Source organism: Trichoderma asperellum, chromosome 1 (assembly GCF_020647865.1).
Source record: "Trichoderma asperellum chromosome 1, complete sequence".
NCBI lineage: Eukaryota > Fungi > Ascomycota > Sordariomycetes > Hypocreales > Hypocreaceae > Trichoderma > Trichoderma asperellum.
Window position 1 is genome coordinate 2812529 of NC_089415.1, and position 19006 is coordinate 2831534.

At 50.1% G+C, this 19006-nt stretch overlaps 7 protein-coding genes across 7 annotated transcripts; 6 read left to right on the top strand and 1 right to left on the bottom strand.

The window, feature by feature from the left end:
• Positions 1 to 36: 36 nt before the first annotated feature.
• On the top strand, positions 37 to 3021 carry TrAFT101_000879 (uncharacterized protein; the record flags this gene model as incomplete). The annotated part of the gene is made up of 4 exons (XM_066126183.1): positions 37 to 124; positions 198 to 1244; positions 1307 to 1355; positions 1692 to 3021. The coding sequence occupies 4 exons, from the start codon at positions 37 to 39 to the stop codon at positions 3019 to 3021; spliced, it is 2514 nt and encodes an 837-aa protein (XP_065982282.1).
• An 853-nt stretch (positions 3022 to 3874) lies between these two features.
• On the top strand, positions 3875 to 4545 carry TrAFT101_000880 (uncharacterized protein; the record flags this gene model as incomplete). The annotated part of the gene is made up of 4 exons (XM_024903306.1): positions 3875 to 3928; positions 3991 to 4180; positions 4269 to 4367; positions 4442 to 4545. The coding sequence occupies 4 exons, from the start codon at positions 3875 to 3877 to the stop codon at positions 4543 to 4545; spliced, it is 447 nt and encodes a 148-aa protein (XP_024765112.1).
• Positions 4546 to 6177: 1632 nt separating this feature from the next.
• On the top strand, positions 6178 to 10761 carry TrAFT101_000881 (uncharacterized protein). Its single transcript, XM_024909398.2, has 4 exons — positions 6178 to 7085; positions 7195 to 7391; positions 7466 to 9763; positions 9841 to 10761. The coding sequence occupies exons 1-4, from the start codon at positions 6727 to 6729 to the stop codon at positions 10047 to 10049; spliced, it is 3063 nt and encodes a 1020-aa protein (XP_024765113.1). The 5' UTR covers positions 6178 to 6726; the 3' UTR covers positions 10050 to 10761.
• Positions 10762 to 12078: 1317 nt separating this feature from the next.
• TrAFT101_000882 (uncharacterized protein) lies at positions 12079 to 13091 on the top strand (the record flags this gene model as incomplete). The annotated part of the gene is made up of 2 exons (XM_024905942.1): positions 12079 to 12102; positions 12189 to 13091. The coding sequence occupies 2 exons, from the start codon at positions 12079 to 12081 to the stop codon at positions 13089 to 13091; spliced, it is 927 nt and encodes a 308-aa protein (XP_024765114.1).
• A 926-nt stretch (positions 13092 to 14017) lies between these two features.
• On the top strand, positions 14018 to 15697 carry TrAFT101_000883 (uncharacterized protein; the record flags this gene model as incomplete). Its single annotated transcript, XM_066126184.1, has 2 exons — positions 14018 to 15137; positions 15261 to 15697. The coding sequence occupies 2 exons, from the start codon at positions 14018 to 14020 to the stop codon at positions 15695 to 15697; spliced, it is 1557 nt and encodes a 518-aa protein (XP_065982283.1).
• Positions 15698 to 15957: 260 nt separating this feature from the next.
• Positions 15958 to 16329, top strand: TrAFT101_000884 (uncharacterized protein; the record flags this gene model as incomplete). The annotated part of the gene is made up of 1 exon (XM_066126185.1): positions 15958 to 16329. The coding sequence occupies one exon, from the start codon at positions 15958 to 15960 to the stop codon at positions 16327 to 16329; it is 372 nt and encodes a 123-aa protein (XP_065982284.1).
• Positions 16330 to 16725: 396 nt separating this feature from the next.
• Positions 16726 to 17796, bottom strand: APS2 (AP-2 complex subunit sigma). The gene is made up of 2 exons (XM_024907484.2): positions 17694 to 17796; positions 16726 to 17603 (listed from the first exon to the last, which is right to left on the bottom strand). Exons 1-2 carry the CDS (start codon positions 17723 to 17725, stop codon positions 17204 to 17206), a joined length of 432 nt encoding a protein of 143 aa, XP_024765116.1. The 5' UTR covers positions 17726 to 17796; the 3' UTR covers positions 16726 to 17203.
• Positions 17797 to 19006: the final 1210 nt, after the last annotated feature.

Genomic DNA, 19006 nt, shown 5'->3' on the forward strand with positions numbered 1-19006 from the left:
ACTGAAGCCTGATCAAGCAGGATATTCAGTGCTACGATGGTGCCCCAACGGAACTACTACGCCGACTTGGAACTGCCTCCAACGGCAGATGTCACAGAGATCAAAAAGCAGTTCCGAAAGCTAGGTGTGCAACGACCCCAGTCCATTACACAAATTCTTTCGTTGAAAAGGGCTGTTATCTAATTCTTCGGATATAGCTTTGAAATATCATCCTGATCGCAATCCCGGCCGAGAACAAGAGGTCAACTCACAGTTTCAAATCATCCAAGCCGCCCACGAAGTACTTAGCGATCCTGAGGCCAAGGCCAAATACGACGCCTCTTTTGCACGATCTGCGGCCTCTAGATATCCTGCCTCTTCCGGCGTGAGAGGAAACCCTTGGCAAAACGTTAGCCAGCAGTTCCCTACTCCACCTCGACGTGGTCAGCCACGAACAGCCACTTCAGGGGCGCAGAGATGGAATGAGAGGTTCTCTGCCGGCGTGCCCCCAACCGCCAAACAACAAACTACACCGGCAACGGCTGCACGAGCTTTCGAAAGCATGCGAAAAGGCGGTGCCAAGAGTGGGCAGCAAGACCGCCCCGTCCCTCCACCTCCTCCACCACCTCGAACTGAGGGGGCTAAAAAGCGAGCTGAGGCATCCTTCGGGGCCAAGAAGACCGGATACTATCCTCGGTCAAACACCCCTGGCGATGAGCCACCGGTTACCAACAACAACTACTCCTCCTCCCGTATGAACGCTGAGAGAGCAGCAGAACCAGTATCCGATCCCTTGGCCCAATTTAGGGAGAAAATTCGCACCGAAGAAAGTTTCATGGCCCCTCAACAGAGCTCCCCATATACTAAAGATGGGGGCGAAGAGGCCAGCCCTTCTGACAGCAGTCCCTTGAACCAAGATAAGGGTGCCAAGGATCCATCTCGCAAAGAGCAACGCTCAGAACCAGCGAGTCCACCAACACCCAAGCGTCGCAGCTCTAGTATACCACGGAGAGAGTCGAGAGGCGGAGCCCAGAGGAGCCAAAACGAGACAGGGGCCGATGGGAGACCTCGGGTTGTCCCTGTTCCTCCTAGTTCACGTCCCAATTCACGGCCTACTTCCTCGTACAGAGCTCCAAGTGAGCCGGATGCAACACCAAATGGCAGTGCATTCACTGCCAATCAATCGACCAATATATTCACTGCCAATCAACAATCTAATACATTCACTGCCAACGAATCAAACCAATCATCTTCTAATCACATGCGTGAGTGATCTGATCCACCGTCACTAACTTGAATAAGCTGTCTGCTGACACCTCTACACCAGCTTTCAATAAACCTGCAACTCCAGTCAACGGAGTGAAAGACCCATCAATGTATGCAATACCTCAAAAAGACAAGCCAGCTGGCTCTTCACTACATGCCAGCACTATCTTCACTGATAAACTCCAAATGACTCCATCACCAAAACACAACATTGCCGAAGTCGGCTCCAAGTCAAAGACTGAAATGCGTGTCCCTAGTGGAATGCACGATATAGCTCACAATCTCTCCCCTTTCGAACAGAAACAATATGACATTCTGAAATCCTTGATACAAAACCGAGATGGCGCTGTTTCAGCTCGAAGCAATAAACCACATCACCGCACTACTTTCAGTCCTAAAGAATCTCCCGCAGAAGAATCGAATGCTAACAATGGCTTACCGAGCAGCTTCAATTTTAGTCTAGACGATGATACTTTCGTACCGGATGCCCCAGGAACCGCCCAATTTCGAAAAAGTAGCAGCGTTGATGGAATTAACACAAACTTTGTCAAGGACAATACCGCAGCTACTTGGTATTTTAGTGCTGGAAGTGGAGATAATGATTCTCTTCCTCAGAACCGTTCTCGGTCAACCAACAAAACCCAGAGCCGTTCTCAGTCAACCAACAAAAAGGATAGTTACTCCCCGGTCAGACGTCGGCCAGTCGCCACGCCTAAGGCGCCCAACTTTGGAACTCAAGCTACCCAGAACTCAACCGTCTTTGACCCAGAGCGATACAAATTTGAGCCGCAGATGTTTGCCCCCCCTCGACCCAGCACCCCCAAAAAGTCAGGGTCACCCACGCGGACGAGTCAAGTGAACGCTAAAAAGGCACCAAGAACTCCGAGTAGTGACGATAGCCACTATGCTTGGAGAGGCCGCAACGCTCAACCAAAAGCTGCAACGGTTAGCAGTCCACAAGCGATGGATATTGACTCCCCGCCGGCTACCTCTCCCTCCGCGACTCCTATTTCTACCCCACCTCCTCTTGTGCCAACTACTCCTTCTGTGACTTCTACTCCAGCTCCCGTTCCGCCCCCCATTATCCCATCGCATCCTCACCACCAGCATCACTCCCCTGTCGCAAGGAATATTCATGTTGAGCCATCGCGTCCGGAATGGCGACCTGGAAACGTTACTGGTCTTGGCCAAGCACAGAGGCAGCCTGAGGAAAGGAAAGAAATTCCGATCAATTTTAAGGGCTCTGAAGATAGCGAGGAATTCCGGGCAACCTTTGAAGACTTCAAGAATGTTGCGCCTTTTGCGCCACCCAAACCTGGCCTTAAATCATTCACTGAGCTCAAGGACAATCTGCCTTTTGAGAGCCAGGCGTCAGCAGAACTACACCTCAACGTACCTCCTCAGCCTCAACAGCTTGAACTACCCGACCCTCCAGCTGCTCCTGGGCTTCCATTGATGGTTGATGGCGTGAAGCCAAACGTTACGGTGTGGACCAAATATCTTGAGGAGTTTGAAGGCTATCTACGTCGCTGGGACATTTTTAATTCGCAAGTGGTTGATCATTTTGCCACACGAAAAGCCAACATATCAAACGCAAGGATTTCTAAAGGCTATTCATTCTTAGGTGTCCGAGGCGATACTGACGTCTTAGAATATTACAATTGGGTTGAGCAGGACAATGGAGTCCGCCGAATATGGCTGGCAGCTTGCGAAGAGCACGAGACACGATTCAGAGAATTCATGGCGTTTAGAGAGAAGATGAAGATGCCGATTTAAACGAGACGACGAGGATTTTTCTCCCACCTTTCTTCTTCTTTTTTTCTGGGTAGGCGTTTGGTCAATAGATTTCAACGAGTAACATGCGATAGCTGAGAGCCATTACGTCCATGGCATTTGCTTAGTTTGGTTTTCCCGGTAAAGAGTTCGATACCCATATCACGGCTGATGCGCACACTTATATATATGTCTCGTGTATGTGTGCAATTCAGCATAGGTTTTTTTCCCCCCTTCTGTTTTCCTTCCTACTGTTTTTCCTTCTTATTTTATCTGCCTTTATTTTCGTTCTCAAGTTTCTTTGGGAAAGACTTGGGAGGTGTTACTTGATATCAGATGGTCGCTTTCGTTTCCTGGGCAGATTTAGGATTGGCCCGCTTCAGTTGTCTGTGGGAATATGTGTATAATAGAAACAGGCTTACGCCTGAGATGTATATTGGAATGCGTCAGGGCCATACAACGAAGATTTCTCGGTTAATGCAACAGTGGGCACTCGAATTCACTCCCACCTTGCCCCCCCACCCTATCTTTATCGTAGGCTCAAAAGGATGCTACTTCTTCAGATTTGTTTTACTTCATGCCATGTTGGTGGCATCCTCGCAGAGTGCTTTACTTGGCTCGTTACTGTGCAGTCACTTGGTCTTGATTTGCCCAATGAGAGCTTGGAGCCATTCACTTCAGCCTCTTTCCAAGTTTATTTTGGCAGCTTGGATACGCCTGGCAGGTTTAATATTTTACCTACTACACGAATTATTCTATCCCGTTTTCAACGCTCATAGATTCGTGACAGAGAATCTTCACCTTCGCGATCTTTTTTAAAGATATTTGATCAAGCAAAGTTACTTTCCATTGCACCATGAACCATGAAACTCCTGAGAAGCCTAGTGCCATCTGGACAGATGAGGCCAAGGTATGCAGCACCACCCTTCATCTATGTGGCTGACTAGGCTAACGAAGATACAATTTTCATAGTTTCAATTCCTTTTGCGAATTGTTGCGCAGCTCAAGGAAGATGGTCGCTCCATCAAATGGGACAAGATAAATCTCCCTGGAAGAACTGTCAAGTCCCTGCAGAACATGTGGACCAAAATCAACAAGCAGATTGCAGATTTCGAGGCGCAAGATAAGAATGGCGAGCCAACGCCAAGAAAGCGAGGTCGGCGTAAGTGATTTGCCGCTTGTATAGCTTGAAATGACCAAGAACTACAATGAGGAGGCTAATGTTTTTTTTTTTTTTTAACGAGGGTTAGCGACGAAGAAGACTTCCAAAGGTGTGGATATGGATGGCGGTGCCGTCGATGACGATATCGATATCAAGCAGGAGTTCTTCAAGAAGCGTGGTGCTGAAGGTATGAATCTAGTCGATATCTTAGGCGATGAGTACAATATGTCTACTGACACGACATGGTTCCCTTTTATCTAGAACTAGATGACGAAGAACCCATCCCGGCTCTCAAGAGAGCCAAAGTCAAGACCGAAGCGAATGATACCGTTCGGGTTAAGAAGGAAAATAACAGACAGTACTGATGTCTGGTGTCTTTTACGTCGTCAGGCTTTTGGCTTTTGATAGTATCAAAGTCATACACATAGCTGGCTGTAGTGGGGACTTTATTATTGTTGTGATGGACTAAGGCGCAGAGAGAAATGTCGGCTGAGGACACGAAGATCTGAATGAGCTATCATAACTGTTGAGCCAACTGTCTTTGAGAGGAATGGGATACTACTAAAGTGTCTTTTGCTGAGCATGGGCCAAGCACCGCTAACATGGACACGACGTCTTCGTTCGTTTATTAGTAAATACAACGCTGCTAGTGTTAGTGCTGCGTCCAGATGCACCTAGGTGAAGATCTTCCACTTTTCTTGCCCCCCTTTCGTCGGGTTCAGGCAGATCAGCAGGCCAGGTTGACAATAGGTCTGAGATTACGCGCAGCGGCATTAGGAGCAACGTCTCCGCATTACAGTGCCCGCAGCAAGCGATGGTGAGGGCGAATGATAGAGCCGCTATCCCCAGGCTGGTTCGACTGGCAATATGCAGGCTTGGTGTTGTGACCCGGCTCCGAGGTCAGATAGGGCGGAGAAGCGTCTAGGTGGGTAGCGCAATATACTACAGTATGTAGGTAGGTACCTATGTGCGAAAGAGAGAGAGAGAGGCCTTAACTTGTTGCGAGATATGAGGATGCGAATATGAATACGTTTTGTGCGGGTGTGGGTGTAGGCCTGGGAAATAAGACGGAGATCCGGCGTACCAAACACTCTTCAGTGGTTCCTCTGTATGTAGTAAGACACGAGGCTTTCATACACTGGCAAAAGCCCATCACATACCGGCACTTGCTTCGTACTACTACCCCACGACAAGCAGCCAGAGAGAGTGCTGCTGATGATGCTGCAGCCTAGAAGCGGCAGATGGGCTGTGGACGTGAACTTGACGGGGATGGGGATGGGGTGGTTCGGAAAGGGGGGAGGCGAAGAGAAAAGAGGGTGTGGGCAATTGCAGGCTTGGGTTTATTGATTAATTAATCTAACTGCCTTGGTTGGATGATTATACCAAGCTGAACGACGACATAATACTGCTAAGCCAGACCAGGGGGCACTTGGGGTTGAGTTGGGGGCTTACCCTGGAGCTGCATATGCGGGCACCAGGGCAGCGTTTTTGCTGCGCTACGAGGCCTAAAATTGCTGTACGATGGTATAGCGGCGAATAGCAACACCTCTGTTATGATATCTTCATCGTATGACCTACTACTACTACCTACTATAGCCTATAAAGCGCAGCTGAAGGACAAGGGGGGGGCAGCTACTATTGCGGAGCATCAACGCGCCCTGTCCCTCTATAAACCAATAACAGAGCCGGCTTGGCAGCGGTAGGTGAACCCGGATGGACCTGAGGCTCAGCAACGGCTACAAACATTCACTCACCTCGGCGTGTTTGCTTGTGCGTCTTAGTCGTTTTGTTAGCACGTTTAGCACCCTTTTGCGAGCATGGGTTATCGCCATCCACAGTACGATACTAAGTAGCACCAGGTACCAAAGTGCTAGCACTGGCGCTGGTAGCAGTACCGTACCTTAGTACCTAGCAGCAGAAGCAGCGGCAGTACGTACCCGCAGCGAAGCCTGCCTGCTGATCCACCTTTTTTTTCTCCACGACTCCAAGTTTGTGCATACCCAGAACCGATTTCCAAAGGACCGACATCACATGGGCCGTTGCTTCACTGCCATTGTCCGTCCACCACCATCCTTTTCTCTCTGCGCCTTTCTCCCTCTCCCTTCCTCAGCCTTGGGCATCACGCGCTCCGCTGGATCTTGCCGCGTCTTTGATGCGCTGCTACCCTACGCGACACACTGCGCGCAAGTCGCCAATCGCCCTCGCTTTTCCACCCCGCGGCCGAGCGTACAAACGTGAATGCGCCGATTGCCACCTTGGGCTGTATAGATAAAGAGGAGACGAGAGCCAACTTGGAGGATTTGATTTACCGGGATCGCTTTTTTCGCGCTCTTCCTGCGCCTCGCCACGGATAGCCAGTCCTCTTCTAAGATAAGAGAAGAAGAGCTGGCGACAGAATACCCATCAAAGAAGGAACGAGATCAATCTTATTTCCGCCCCCCGAGCTACTCGGCAAGCCCCGTTTAAGGCTAAGGGGTTAAAGCAGCAAATAAATCGATTAAGAATAAAAGGAGAGATAGAAGAGCATCAACAGGAAACGAGCAACAATGAACGGGACACCAGCTTCAACGGGTGGTAAGAGGAAAGCCGACGGCTCTCTTCAGACCAGCCCTCCGGCAAAGAGGCCAGTCAACGGCAGCAACAAGCCGAGTATCGACACGGATATGACGACTCCCGACATCACCATCGACGATGTCAGCTACGACGACCGCTCCGATGCTGCCAGCGACATTCACCCCGTGGCCATGTATGTTGGCACGCCCGGCAGTTTCGGCGAGTGGCAGGACACCATCCAGAAGGTCGTCCGCAACGTTGTCGCCATTCGATTCTGCCAGACATGCTCCTTCGACACGGATCCTGCACTGACAAGCGAGGCCACCGGCTTTGTCGTTGATTCAGAGAGAGGGTACGTGCGACGCATCCTTGCCCAGTTTTGTAGCTGCCCACTTGGATTGGCAGCCAATCGATGCCAGTAGGAGATCTGATGTGCCAATACTAACATGTTACTGTTTTAGCTACATCATGACAAATCGCCATGTTGTCGGCTCTGGCCCGTTCTGGGGGCACTGCGTCTTTGACAATCACGAAGAAGTCGACTGCTATCCTGTGTACCGCGACCCCATTCACGACTTTGGCATCCTTCGATACGACCCCAAGGCGATTAAGTACATGCACGTGGATGGACTCACGCTAAGTCCAGACCTGGCAAAAGGTGCGTTTATAAATACCGAGGCTGACCGGCGGGAGCGAGGGGATAAGAGGACTAATTTGAGTGTCGTATCTTAGTTGGCACCGAAATCCGCGTCGTCGGTAACGATGCAGGCGAAAAGCTGAGTATCCTTTCCGGTGTCATCAGCCGTCTGGATCGAAACGCGCCCGAGTACGGCGATGGATACAGCGACTTTAATACGTGCTACTACCAGGCAAACGCTGCTGCTAGTGGTGGTAGTTCTGGCAGTCCCGTCGTGAATAAGGATGGCAACGCCGTTGCGCTCCAGGCCGGTGGCCGCTCCGATGGCGCCTCTACCGACTATTTCCTGCCCCTTGACCGACCGCTACGCGCACTCCAGTGCATCCAACAGGGCAAACCAGTTACGCGTGGTGATATTCAGTGCCAATTTTTGCTGAAGCCTTTTGACGAGTGCCGCAGGCTAGGACTTACCCCTGAGTGGGAGTCGGCGACGCGGAAGGCTTTCCCGGAGGAAACCAACATGCTGGTTGCTGAAATTGTCCTGCCCTCTGGGCCTTCCGATGGCAAGATTGAAGAGGGTGACGTTCTCATCAAGGTCAATGGCGAGCTGCTTACCCAGTTCATCCGCCTCGACGACATCCTAGACTCAAACGTGGGCAACAGTATCAAGTTTCACTTGCAACGTGGAGGAGAGGACATCGAGGTCGATATCGAAGTTGGCGATCTTCACAAGATTACGCCAGATCGCTTCGTGACCGTCGCTGGGGCGAGCTTCCACGACATTTCCTACCAGCAGGCCAGGCTTTATGGCGTGGCTGTCAAGGGAGTGTACATCTGCGAGGCCGCAGGATCTTTCCGGTTCGACAACACGGACAACGGCTTCATCGTGCAGTCTGTCGACCAGAAGGCAGTGCCCGATCTGGATACGTTTATCGAGGTGTTGAAGCAAATCCCTGACAAGGCGCGGGTGGTGGTCAAGTATAAGCACCTGCGCGATCTGCACACGCTCAACACGACCATTGTATATATCGACCGTCACTGGTCGGCTAAGATGAAACTGGCCGTTCGCAACGATGTAACTGGTCTATGGGACTTTTCTGACCTCGGTGAGCCCCTACCCCCGGTCGCCCCTGTTCGGCGATCTGCCTCCTTTATCGAGTTGGATCACATGCCGCACCTTGGCATCGCCTCCTTGATCCGCAGCTTTGTGCATGTCAATTGCTCTATGCCCGTCAAACTAGACGGTTTCCCGAAAAACCGACGATGGGGAATGGGCCTTGTCATCGACGCCGACAAAGGTCTCGTCCTCATTTCTCGAGCTGTGGTGCCGTATGATCTGTGCGACATCACCGTCACCATTGCTGATTCCATCATGGTTGAGGGCAAGGTTGTTTTCCTACATCCGCTGCAGAACTACGCCATCATCAAGTACGATCCCGCTTTAGTGGACGCTCCCGTCGTGAGCGCCCGGCTCAGCGATCAGCACCTCACCCAGGGTGCAAAGACCTACTTCCTGGGCTACAACAGGATAAGTAGAGTCGTGCACGGCTCTACCACCGTGACGGAGATTACAGCGGTTGCTATCCCGGCAAACTCGGGGGCACCGCGATACCGCGCCGTCAACGTAGATGCCATCACAATCGACAGCAACCTTGGAGTGTCGTGCGGCAGTGGTGTTCTCGTAGCGGAGGACGGAACCGTGCAGGCCCTGTGGCTGCAGTATCTCGGAGAGCGCTCCCCAAACAATCAGAGAGATGAGGAGTACCATCTCGGCTTAGGCACACCGACCCTGCTGCCCGTTATTTCAGCCATTCAGCGGGGAGAAACGCCGCGCCTCCATATGCTCTCGGTTGAGTTCCGATCCATCCACATGTCTCAGGCACGTGTGATGGGAGTCTCGGACGAATGGATCAAGAAGGTTACACAAGCAAACCGGTCTCACCACCAGCTGTTCATGGTCAGCAAGCGGACATTTGAACGGGTTAATCACCCGGTATCGCTCCTCGAAGGCGACGTGGTGCTGACACTCAACGGCAAAATCTGCACCACCATCTCCGACTTTGACGTGATGTACTCGAACGAGGTTCTGGACGCTGTTATTGTGCGAAACTGTGAAGAGATGCACCTCCAGCTTCCAACGGTACTTGCCGACGACATGGAAACACACCATGCCGTGTCCTTTTGCGGAGCCATCCTCCATCGCCCGCACTTGGCCGTTCGCCAGCAGATCAGCAAACTTCACAGCGAGGTATACGTGTCGAGCCGAATTCGAGGCTCCCCAGCCTACCAGTATGGGCTTGCCCCGACCAATTTTATCACCCATGTCAATGGCGAGTCAACGCCGGATCTGGACTCGTTCATTGCGGCGACCCGGAAAATCCCCGACAACTCTTGTAAGACCACCCCTTTCCCCTCTCGTTTGCTGCACGCGTTATATGCAAAAATAGAGCTAATGTAACTTGCAACTTAGATTTCCGCATCAAAGCAGTCACTTTTGACTCGGTACCGTGGGTGATCACAATGAAGAAGAATGACCATTACTTCCCTACTATGGAATGGATCAAGGACAGCAACGAGCCGTGCGGCTGGCGACGCGTGACGTACGAGGGCAGCCAGGTCTTCCAGGGGGAGGCGATTGACGGAATCCCAACGGTTGCCGGCAATTCTGAGATGGAATAGGTATAACGGCGCGGTCCATTGCAGCAGCTCGGTTGGTGATTATAATGGTGGCGGTGATGGTTACTGTTACTTCTTTCTTTTACTTCTCTTTCTGGACTACTACACGACGATCCGTTTGCTTACGGCCACAGGATGGCGAGAGTAGGACAGTGTACATGCATGACGACGAATTTGCAAAAAAACAAACACACATGGATGGGTACATGGGACAACAACGGGCGTTAAACGGCTATGAAGGATTTCACACTGGAGTTTTCTTGAGCTGTTTTTTTCTTTTCTTTTTTTTTTTTCCCCTCCTTCTTTACTTGTTTTCCTCCTCTCCCTTCATATTATTCATATTATAAACACAACACCGCATCTATCTGTGGCATTTTGAATAGAAGAGGTGGTTGGGTGTGGTGGACTGATACATCACCGGATTCTCCCGACGGAGACATTCAATAGACGAGGATTCAATGGAATGCAGGCCGGCGTCGGCACATTACTACTATACTAATTACTGGATTACATACTGGTAGAATATGTAGGAGAGTGGAGTGGTTGGGGCTCACTGGGGAGTGGATAAGGCAACCAACCGGAGAGATTTACAATATGGATACAGAGACTGTTTCAGATACTTGTGGCTCTTATTTTTGTAGTATGCTATTTGTATGTAGAAATGCTGTTTGTTCCTTGTCCGTATAACTTGGGTGCCTGATTTATGAGACATGCGTTTTACATTGACCAACCGGATCAGCCACTGCCTACCTAGTTGCTGCAAGTACACGAGATGCAGCACGAGCCGGCAGCTAAATAGCACTTACTGCCTCCTATCACGGCTTACCACGTTGTTACTGCACCTACCGGGGGCTCCTTGTAGCCAGTGAATGCATTGACCGGAATCGAGGCCCGTTGTACGGAGAATGGTGCTGCTGCTGGTTCCTGGTGGCTGGCGTGGGACAAGAAATATGAGGGAGGGGGCGTGTTAGGTACTACCTGGTACTACGAAGGTGGAAGGTATCTCAATGTTTCTGTGGTTTGCATTCTTGTGCCTGGCGGAAGTCGTTCTAGAGTACTCTTCTCTGCGGCCAAAAGTGAACCTCGGCCATGAGAGAACCTTGGAGTTGTAGTTTACGGTATAAGTGTGGTGGTGTAGGGATGTCTCAGAACTGGGAGGTGGGAGGTCAAATCTGGTGCCTTGAGCGGCCCCGCAGTGGGCGGATGAATGTCTTAGTGGGCGAGCTAGACTAATAAGTGTTGGACAAGTTAGACAAGGCACATTCTGGTTCGAGAACTACTAGTAGGTATTGAACAAGGTACTCGGCTGTGCTATCTGGAGGTGGGGGTTACTGTGTACCTTGTGGTAGATGCTGGATGGGTTGAAGCTATTCGCGACCGCTTTATATAAGAGTAGTAAAAACGACGGCTAAGTTGACTTCCATCTTCTTTCTGCCTTTCGTTTCTCTCACACCGCTTTTGTTTCGTCAGATGCTGCCTTGAACATTAAATCAACTGCGGAACCGCTTTTCTCTTCCCAATGCAACACTGATTATTGAAACCCTGCTCTTTTCTTCTGATCCAGCTCATGTATTCTTTGCCGTCCACCGCTTGCTCTATTCAGAGTGAATTTCTGTCGAGATACAAACACCCCCCTTGATCCATACAAGTTGTCTCATTGTCTACCTACTACTAAGATACTGTGTTTATCTTTCTTTTTGGACCAAGAGTTCATAGTGCACAGTATCAATAACCGTGCTATCTAGATATGGGGTTACTGTGTACCTCGCTGCCTGCGCCCGGAAGTGCCGTCTACTTCAACGCTAAGATACCTCAGAGCACCTCGGTGACGTTGCTCTCTCTGTCGGCTCACCAGGTGTCAAGCTTCTTTTCATGTCTGCCTGCCATAGGTAGCCCTTGTTGAATCTTGCTGCCTCGTGTGCCAATTCCTACATAAAGTCCAGAGCCTGGGGCCTGCATTATCTCGTCTCTTCTTCTTCGTCTTTCTCTTCATATTCATTGCACTGCTGCTGCTTGATTCCCCTCCCCCGCGATGCCCCCCACAGCTACCTGGCAGGTAAGTTGAATCAAAGACTTCCCTTGAAATTGGCCAGCACCCAGCCATAGAATCTCGCAAGATACTAATGCGCGGTGGCTGTACAGACCAAGCTCAAGGTCCAGCTGAAGCTGGCCATTGCGCGCCTGCGCATGGTGCAACAGCGGGATGAGCAGCTTGGAAAGACGCATCGCCGAGCAATGGCGCAGCTCCTCGAGGCTGGCAAAGTCGACTCAGCAACGATCCGCGTCGAGAACATCATCCGCTCCGACATCACCAGCGAGCTACATGAGCTGCTGGAGCTCTACTGCGAGCTATTACTTGCGCGCGCGGGGCTTCTAGAGGGCCCGGTATGCGACCCTGGATTGGAGGAGGCTGTCAAGAGCATCCTGTACGCGGCACCCAAGACCGAGATCAAGGAGTTGATGACGGTGCGGACGCTGCTGGCGGAGAAGTACGGCAAGGAGTTTGTGTTGGCGGCTATGGATAATACAGACGGCAAGGTCAACGAGAAGGTGGTCAAGAAGCTAAGCGTAGAGGCGCCACGACGAGAGCTGGTGACGGGGTATCTAGAAGAGATTGCCAAGGCATACGGCGTGGATTGGCCCAGAAGGGAGGTTTCCTCGCCACCTCCACCGGATTTGCTGGATGAGGACCTTGAAGGCAAGGGAGATGGGGATGGCGATGGAGCGGGAGGCGGCGGACAGGCTCAGAGGAACGATTTAGACAAGCCCCTCACTGAGGCGCAAAGGAAGCTCTCTCTGGGCGAAGAGCAGATGAATCGAGCAACACCGCCGAGCGCGAAGCTGGGCGAGCCCAAGAGCCCGCTAATGGTGACGCCGCCGCGGATGACGACGGACAACGTGCATCCCAAGGTGATGATGGGATCTATCGAACTGAAGAGCAAGAAGGACGAGGTGCCGGTGGTGAGGAAGAAGTCAGAGCCGGAAGGGTCAGTACCGGATATCGGAGATTTAGAGAGACGGTTTGCGGCGTTGAAGAAGAGGTGAAGCGCACATGCTATGGCTATGATGTGATAATGGGCCGGATGGAACAAATGGAATATTACTGCGAGAGCGAGCGATGCAAACCATTTCAGAGAAAGCAGGGCAGAGCGGATCAGAGCGGTACAAAGCACATGCTGGCGAGATACAGACACTTGTTATTACGCGAGCTGGGCGGCGCACCTAGGTGGTGTACTGTATTTGTATATACCTACTACCTTATACTTCTTGTGCCGTTACCTCCAACTGCCGTGCCATCGCCGATATTTGGGTGGCTACGGTAGCAGTACCACCCGTTGACGTACCTGTCCATGCCTGTGTAGGGTGTAGGTACACATGGGTTCCATGAATAAATGCGTGTGGCCGTGACTCCACGAAAATACGCCCACGCGCATCATCCAAGCACTGCATATATTTTTTTTTATCCCCCTGGCCTGGTTGGCCTCTTTTTCATGCCGCAAATTGGACCAGTCACGAGCACCGACTCTTGTTACACAGCATGAGCTATTTGGCCAGGCATTATTTAAGGTGCCAGCGTTGCCATGCAGCTCTGCCTCGGGTTCCGTTCCTCTTTTTTTATTTTATTTTATTTTCTGTTGCTGCTCTCCCCTCCTTCTTTCTCAGACCCTACTTTCTTTCTCTCTTCCCCTCCCAGACCCTGGACTTTTTATCATGTTAGTCTGACGGAGGCTTTTCCATTCGTCTCTTTCCTTTAGAGGTTCGCGTTCATGTGCTCTCACTGATACGAGAGATAGAGAGACAATCTGTCTTTCATCAACATTGACTCTGTATTTGCCTCATCATCGACTGCCATAAGGGCTTGTTCATTCCCTAGACTGACGGTTGGCTCTCAATTTGTCTTACTGGCTGGTTCGCAGTCGCTGGCTTTTCTGCTGCGTGCTTTGGCGGTTGCCCAGGTGCCAGCTGCCAACATGTCGCCTCACGTGCTCGTGCAAGCAGAGAGGCATGAAGAACCGAAGAAGCTTGGCACCCTGACTGCTTCTCTTTTCTTCTGCCTTGTCTGCCTCTCCATCTTCACACTCGCCTCACTCTTTGTGGCCCATCTTGAAAGATACAAACGGCAGATTGTGCGTATCTTGCTTAGTCCCTTTGATACCCCCGACGAAGGGGATGACGCCCAGCTACGCCGAGATCTTTTTCTTCATCAACAACTCAATGAAAAGGATTTTAGCCAGCTTGACCAACAACTGAACGGACCTTCTTCCCCGTTGCCCTCCAACAATCACGACCACAAGCACTCCTTCACAATGGGGGATGCCAAGTTCTCTATGGATTCCAATGACCAGGTGCTCTTTCACGTGCAAGTCACCATGGGATGCAATGGCCTTCGGGACCTCTACAACGTCGGCTTCATGCGTCAAGATACACTTGAGAAGAGAATTGACGGAGCCATCAACCAGCTCTCGATTATCAACATCGTCTCCATCTGTGCCATTTGGCTTCGGGAGAAGATCTGCCGCAACTCCTTCGCTGGTACTTCGCCCAACGTTAAAGATCTATGTGTCTTCCTTCAACGCAGAGGCTGCTCTCAAGACATGTGCTGCCAGATTTTCTACACAGCATTTCACAGATTGCGCCCTCACCTTGCCAGCCAAGTTTCGCTGCGAGTTTCTGGAGAAACTCTGACTGACTTCCGCTCCATCGTGGATTATATCTATGATCACTGGCACCGATGGGTAGAAGATGCTCAAGCTGCTGCTGATCATGCTGCGCTTCTCGCTGCTGCTAAGGATCCTCTCCCCCAGACTTACCCTGCCTATAATCACAACCTCCAATCAATGCCAAAGGGAAAGTATCAGAAGCATGTGCAAGAAAGCTTCAGCAAACTTCACAGACACCAGAATCATCACTATTACCACGACAGTGTCAAGGTCGAAGATGGGCCTGCTCCGCTGCATGAGGAACATCAACCCGAAGACTGTGCCCCCTATGACCTCGGACAAGCCAGCACCTGGGGCTCCGCGCCTGACCAGGCTGGAAAATGCAGGACTCGAAGTGACGACTGTGTTTGTAAGCAGTGCAGTATCACAGGTTGGCTCCCCCTTGTTGCGACCCCCCCTGACGGCGCTGCTCTTGCCGATACTTTCCTTGCTCTTTCTCCTACTGCATCAGATTCTGTAGATCTTCTTGGCTTATTCAATGAGGTTACCGCAGTCCCCCGAGAGAAAAAGAATAAAACCGCCCTTAATCAACTTGTTCCTGGGCCTGAATATGTTTGCCCAAATTGTGGCCAACAGGGTGATCACTATAATTATTTCTGCACCGTCAATAGCAAGTCAGCCAACTTCGTCTATAAACCAGGCTTTAAGGAGATGGCAGATTTATCGAATGACAAAATGCACATGGATCCCCAGCGCGCGGCCTGGATGGCGACTGGTAGCAATTATGCCGATGAGCTACTGCCCAAGCAAGTGCCATCTGCTCAGCTGGAAGCAGATGATAAATCGTCTTCGGATTTAATCATGCTTAATAGCGGCTCTGAGATCGAAGAGGCCAAATTCACTTGTTTCAATGATGTTGGTGGCAAAGAATTTGGCAGTGGCCCTACTTTGAGAGGGGTCCGACACACTGACGGCCGTTTGTCACCTTAGGAAGTTGTAAGTGTCTTTGACCTATCTATTTGGCTGCGCTAAACAACGGTTGGAAAATACTGTAACTAATATTCTTCTCCTCTATATAGGATCGTGGCGGCAAAGAAGAGAAGGAATATGTTGATACGAAGAGCCTTGTTTTTTCGTATGACTTGATCTGTATTGACAGCGATGATGATTATGGTGGTGATGGCTGCGTGGCAGAAGCTGATCGTTTCCTTACAACAGTTGAAGAAGAGAAAAGACAAGGTGGCTGCAGTATGATAATTCCAGGTCAAGAAGAAGCACGCAAAAAGCAGAAACTGGAAGAAGAATATGAGGGACCATTCCTTCTTGATAGTCTCATGGGAATGGATGAGGGAGAATGCTTTGCACCGGGGCTTGCGCCGTGCACTCAGACACCGCAGCCGCAATTGCAGCCGCAAGACAAGTCGGATATCTATCTTGGAGTCACCAACAAGCCGCTTGGCAGAGGTCCGCCGTATGACCCAGCCGTTCACGAGTTATTCCACAACCAAGACAATACGTGGATCCAGATGGCAAACCGCCCAACAGCACTTGATTTGTGGGATACAATGTATCTTGATGAATGCCACCAATCGCCGTCAGAATCTGAATACGATCCATACTAAGGGCCCACGGGATAAAGTTCATTGTGCTGCAATGGGACTTCACTTACGAATATTGCGGCAAGGCAAATGGCTGCTATTCATGTCTTCATCATATTCCTTCCTTTTCCATTCTTTCCTTTAGTCGATGGAATCTAGTTCAAAGCTTGCGTTTTTATAGGGACGATTGAGATTGAAAGAGAGAAATACATTAGGAATTTGCTTTGTTCGTCAATATAGTCCGTATACATATAGTCTCTTGATTTGCGGTAAGGATAGAAAAAAGTCTCTTGCGACAATCTTCTTGTTTGAACAGCCGTGTTTTTCTAATTTGCGACTGAGGATCGCCCGTACCATCAGTTGAGGCTACCATTGCCATTGATATCTAACGTTTGATACATTGGTTCTCTCATCATAATTCGATGCCTTCTCATGTTTTAATTAATAAATTAATTATCTGACTAAATACCTAGACATACATTGATGGCAGCAAATTACCCCTGGAGCTGAGGAATAAAGAAGACAGCGACAAAATCACGCCGCAGGCTTCTTACATATCCTGGCCACCACAATCTTGCAATCCGCTATTTCCCAAGACGCCCAAACACCCTTGCCTATGATATCCTTTGCATCCAATAATGCATTATCAACACGCTCCTCTGCTAGATTGCGAAAAGGGCGAATAAAAGATAAGTGTAAAATCATAAAAAATAAAAAATCCTGTTGGGCTTCCTGGTAACTCCGAGTCGCGAAATGAATATATACGTAGATGTAAAGAAACCGATAAATTGTGCCCCCTATTCTCTCAAAGTTCCCTCGGAGGCAAAGAGGGAGAAAAGAGAAGTTTGGAATAGAGGAAGGAAAGAAAAAAGACGCGTCTTCCCCATTCCTGTACACATCACTCCAGCTTATCCAGATGTTCCAGCCGCGTCAACACAACCTGCTTGCTCGTCTCCTCAATCTCGCCCGCCAGAAAGACCTCATCGAGGATGGCGTAGACCTTGTAAAAATTGAAGACGAGGTCGAGCTCGCAGACGTTGCCGAAGAAGGAGTCGAGGACCTCAACGAAGAAGTGGATGGCCTCGAGGAAGGCGAGCTCGTTGTCGTTTGTGTCGACGCAGGCGCAGAAGAAGAGGCCCGCGTAGCGGCGGTAGACGATCTTGTTGTTGCGGAACTCGACAAAGTTGGACTGGTATTTCTGGTCGCGCGGGGCGACGAGGCGGTGGACCTCGCCCTTGAGCTTGATCTTTTCGTCGTCGCTGTAGGGGGCGTACCATTTGGCGAGGCGGGTTTTGCCCCTATTGATTGATTGGAGGAGTTAGTTTTGCGAAGGTTATTTTTTTTGGGGGGGAAAAGACGCGCGTGGGTTGGAGAAGAGGCAGGCTTACTGTCTGTTTTGGATGAGGATGAAGGAGAGCATGATTGTTGGAGGAGGAGAGAGAAAGAGAGAGCGACGAGTTTTGGTGTAGTTGAGGGAGAGTAGCAGGATGGAGGATGAATAATACAGACGTCGATGGTTTAGTTGGACGTTGCTCAATTACAGCGCGCGTCTAGGGAACCGTGGGGCCGGAGCATGCGGATCGGATGCCATTGGCGGCCGGGCCGAGAGAAGGGCCAGTGGGGACTTGAGAAGAAGAGAGCAATAACAGCAATATATCACAGTCAGATACATGTGCTCATTCTGATGATGAAGAATATTATAGTTCAATTACTTTTGATTCTTTTAGGAGATGAAATTGGGGGAAAAAATGAAAAAAAAAAAAAAAAAAAAAAAAAAAGTTATTGCATGAGTGGAAATCATAAAAGGCTAAGGTAGTTAAAAGGGTTGGTTGACATGTATGCGGCTTAAAGAGCAAGAGGATTGTGATGAGTGTTGGGGAAGAACTAAATTGAATCATGTGTGTAGCGGAGACTATTAGCAAATAATGGGAGAGATACCATTGCCTTGTGTCAACTGATGAGGAATCATAGGAATGGTGGCGTATACAAGAGACGATACGAGGCCAAGACGCACTGATGAGTGGTCATTTGGTGTCTCTCGATGGCCGCTACTGAGCACACAAGTATGGAGTGGTTGTACGTCATATGCCGAGAGAAGAGCAAAAAAACAGAGAAAAAAATCCGAATATGAGAGAACGACAAAAACGAAAAGAAAACATCAGATCAAATCATACCACCGGGCAAAGGAATTCCCCACTGCTTCAATGCATGTCCGGATAACGTTGCCGCTGACTCGTCGTCTGCAATCCGCTTTGCTAGAGAGGAACGCCCACCTACGCTGTAGCTGCAAATAGATAGGTCTGTCTGCCTATTAAGCAGTGGGCGAGCGTCGACAATGAAAGCAACAGTTTTTACCTGACCCGTTCTTTTTGACTGCTGATCACCTCCGTTGAGTTTATCTTTGTGTATCACTGCTCCATAGTAATGTAATTATAGGCTACGCTTTAAGCTCGAGTGCTGCTGTAGCGCAATTATAGCGCCTCTGGCCTATAGCTAACAATGCTATAGCGCTTTCCCATCTATTAGGCATATGCGTAGTGCGTGCAATTTGTAAGGTCGATCATAGAAGACTGCTTCAACTGGGCTACGTACCTTGGTAGTGCCGATGCCATTGTGGCTGTCCTCTATGTAATCCTTTGCAGAAGATGTCAGATTTATTAGTAGTACTGTTAGCGATTGAGACGCCTACCGGGGTGGGCCT

Excerpts from the sequence above, each read along its gene's own strand:
- TrAFT101_000881 (XM_024909398.2), top strand. The coding sequence starts at position 6,727 with ATGAACGGGACACCAGCTTCAACGGGTGGTAAGAGGAAAGCCGACGGC. Across the intron at positions 7,392-7,465 it reads AAGTCCAGACCTGGCAAAAG|TTGGCACCGAAATCCGCGTC; the intron begins GTGCGTTTATAA and ends GTCGTATCTTAG. Across the intron at positions 9,764-9,840 it reads GAAAATCCCCGACAACTCTT|ATTTCCGCATCAAAGCAGTC; the intron begins GTAAGACCACCC and ends CTTGCAACTTAG.
- APS2 (XM_024907484.2), bottom strand. The coding sequence starts at position 17,725 with ATGCTCTCCTTCATCCTCATCCAAAACAGACA. Across the intron at positions 17,604-17,693 it reads ATCCTCATCCAAAACAGACA|GGGCAAAACCCGCCTCGCCA; the intron begins GTAAGCCTGCCT and ends ATCAATCAATAG.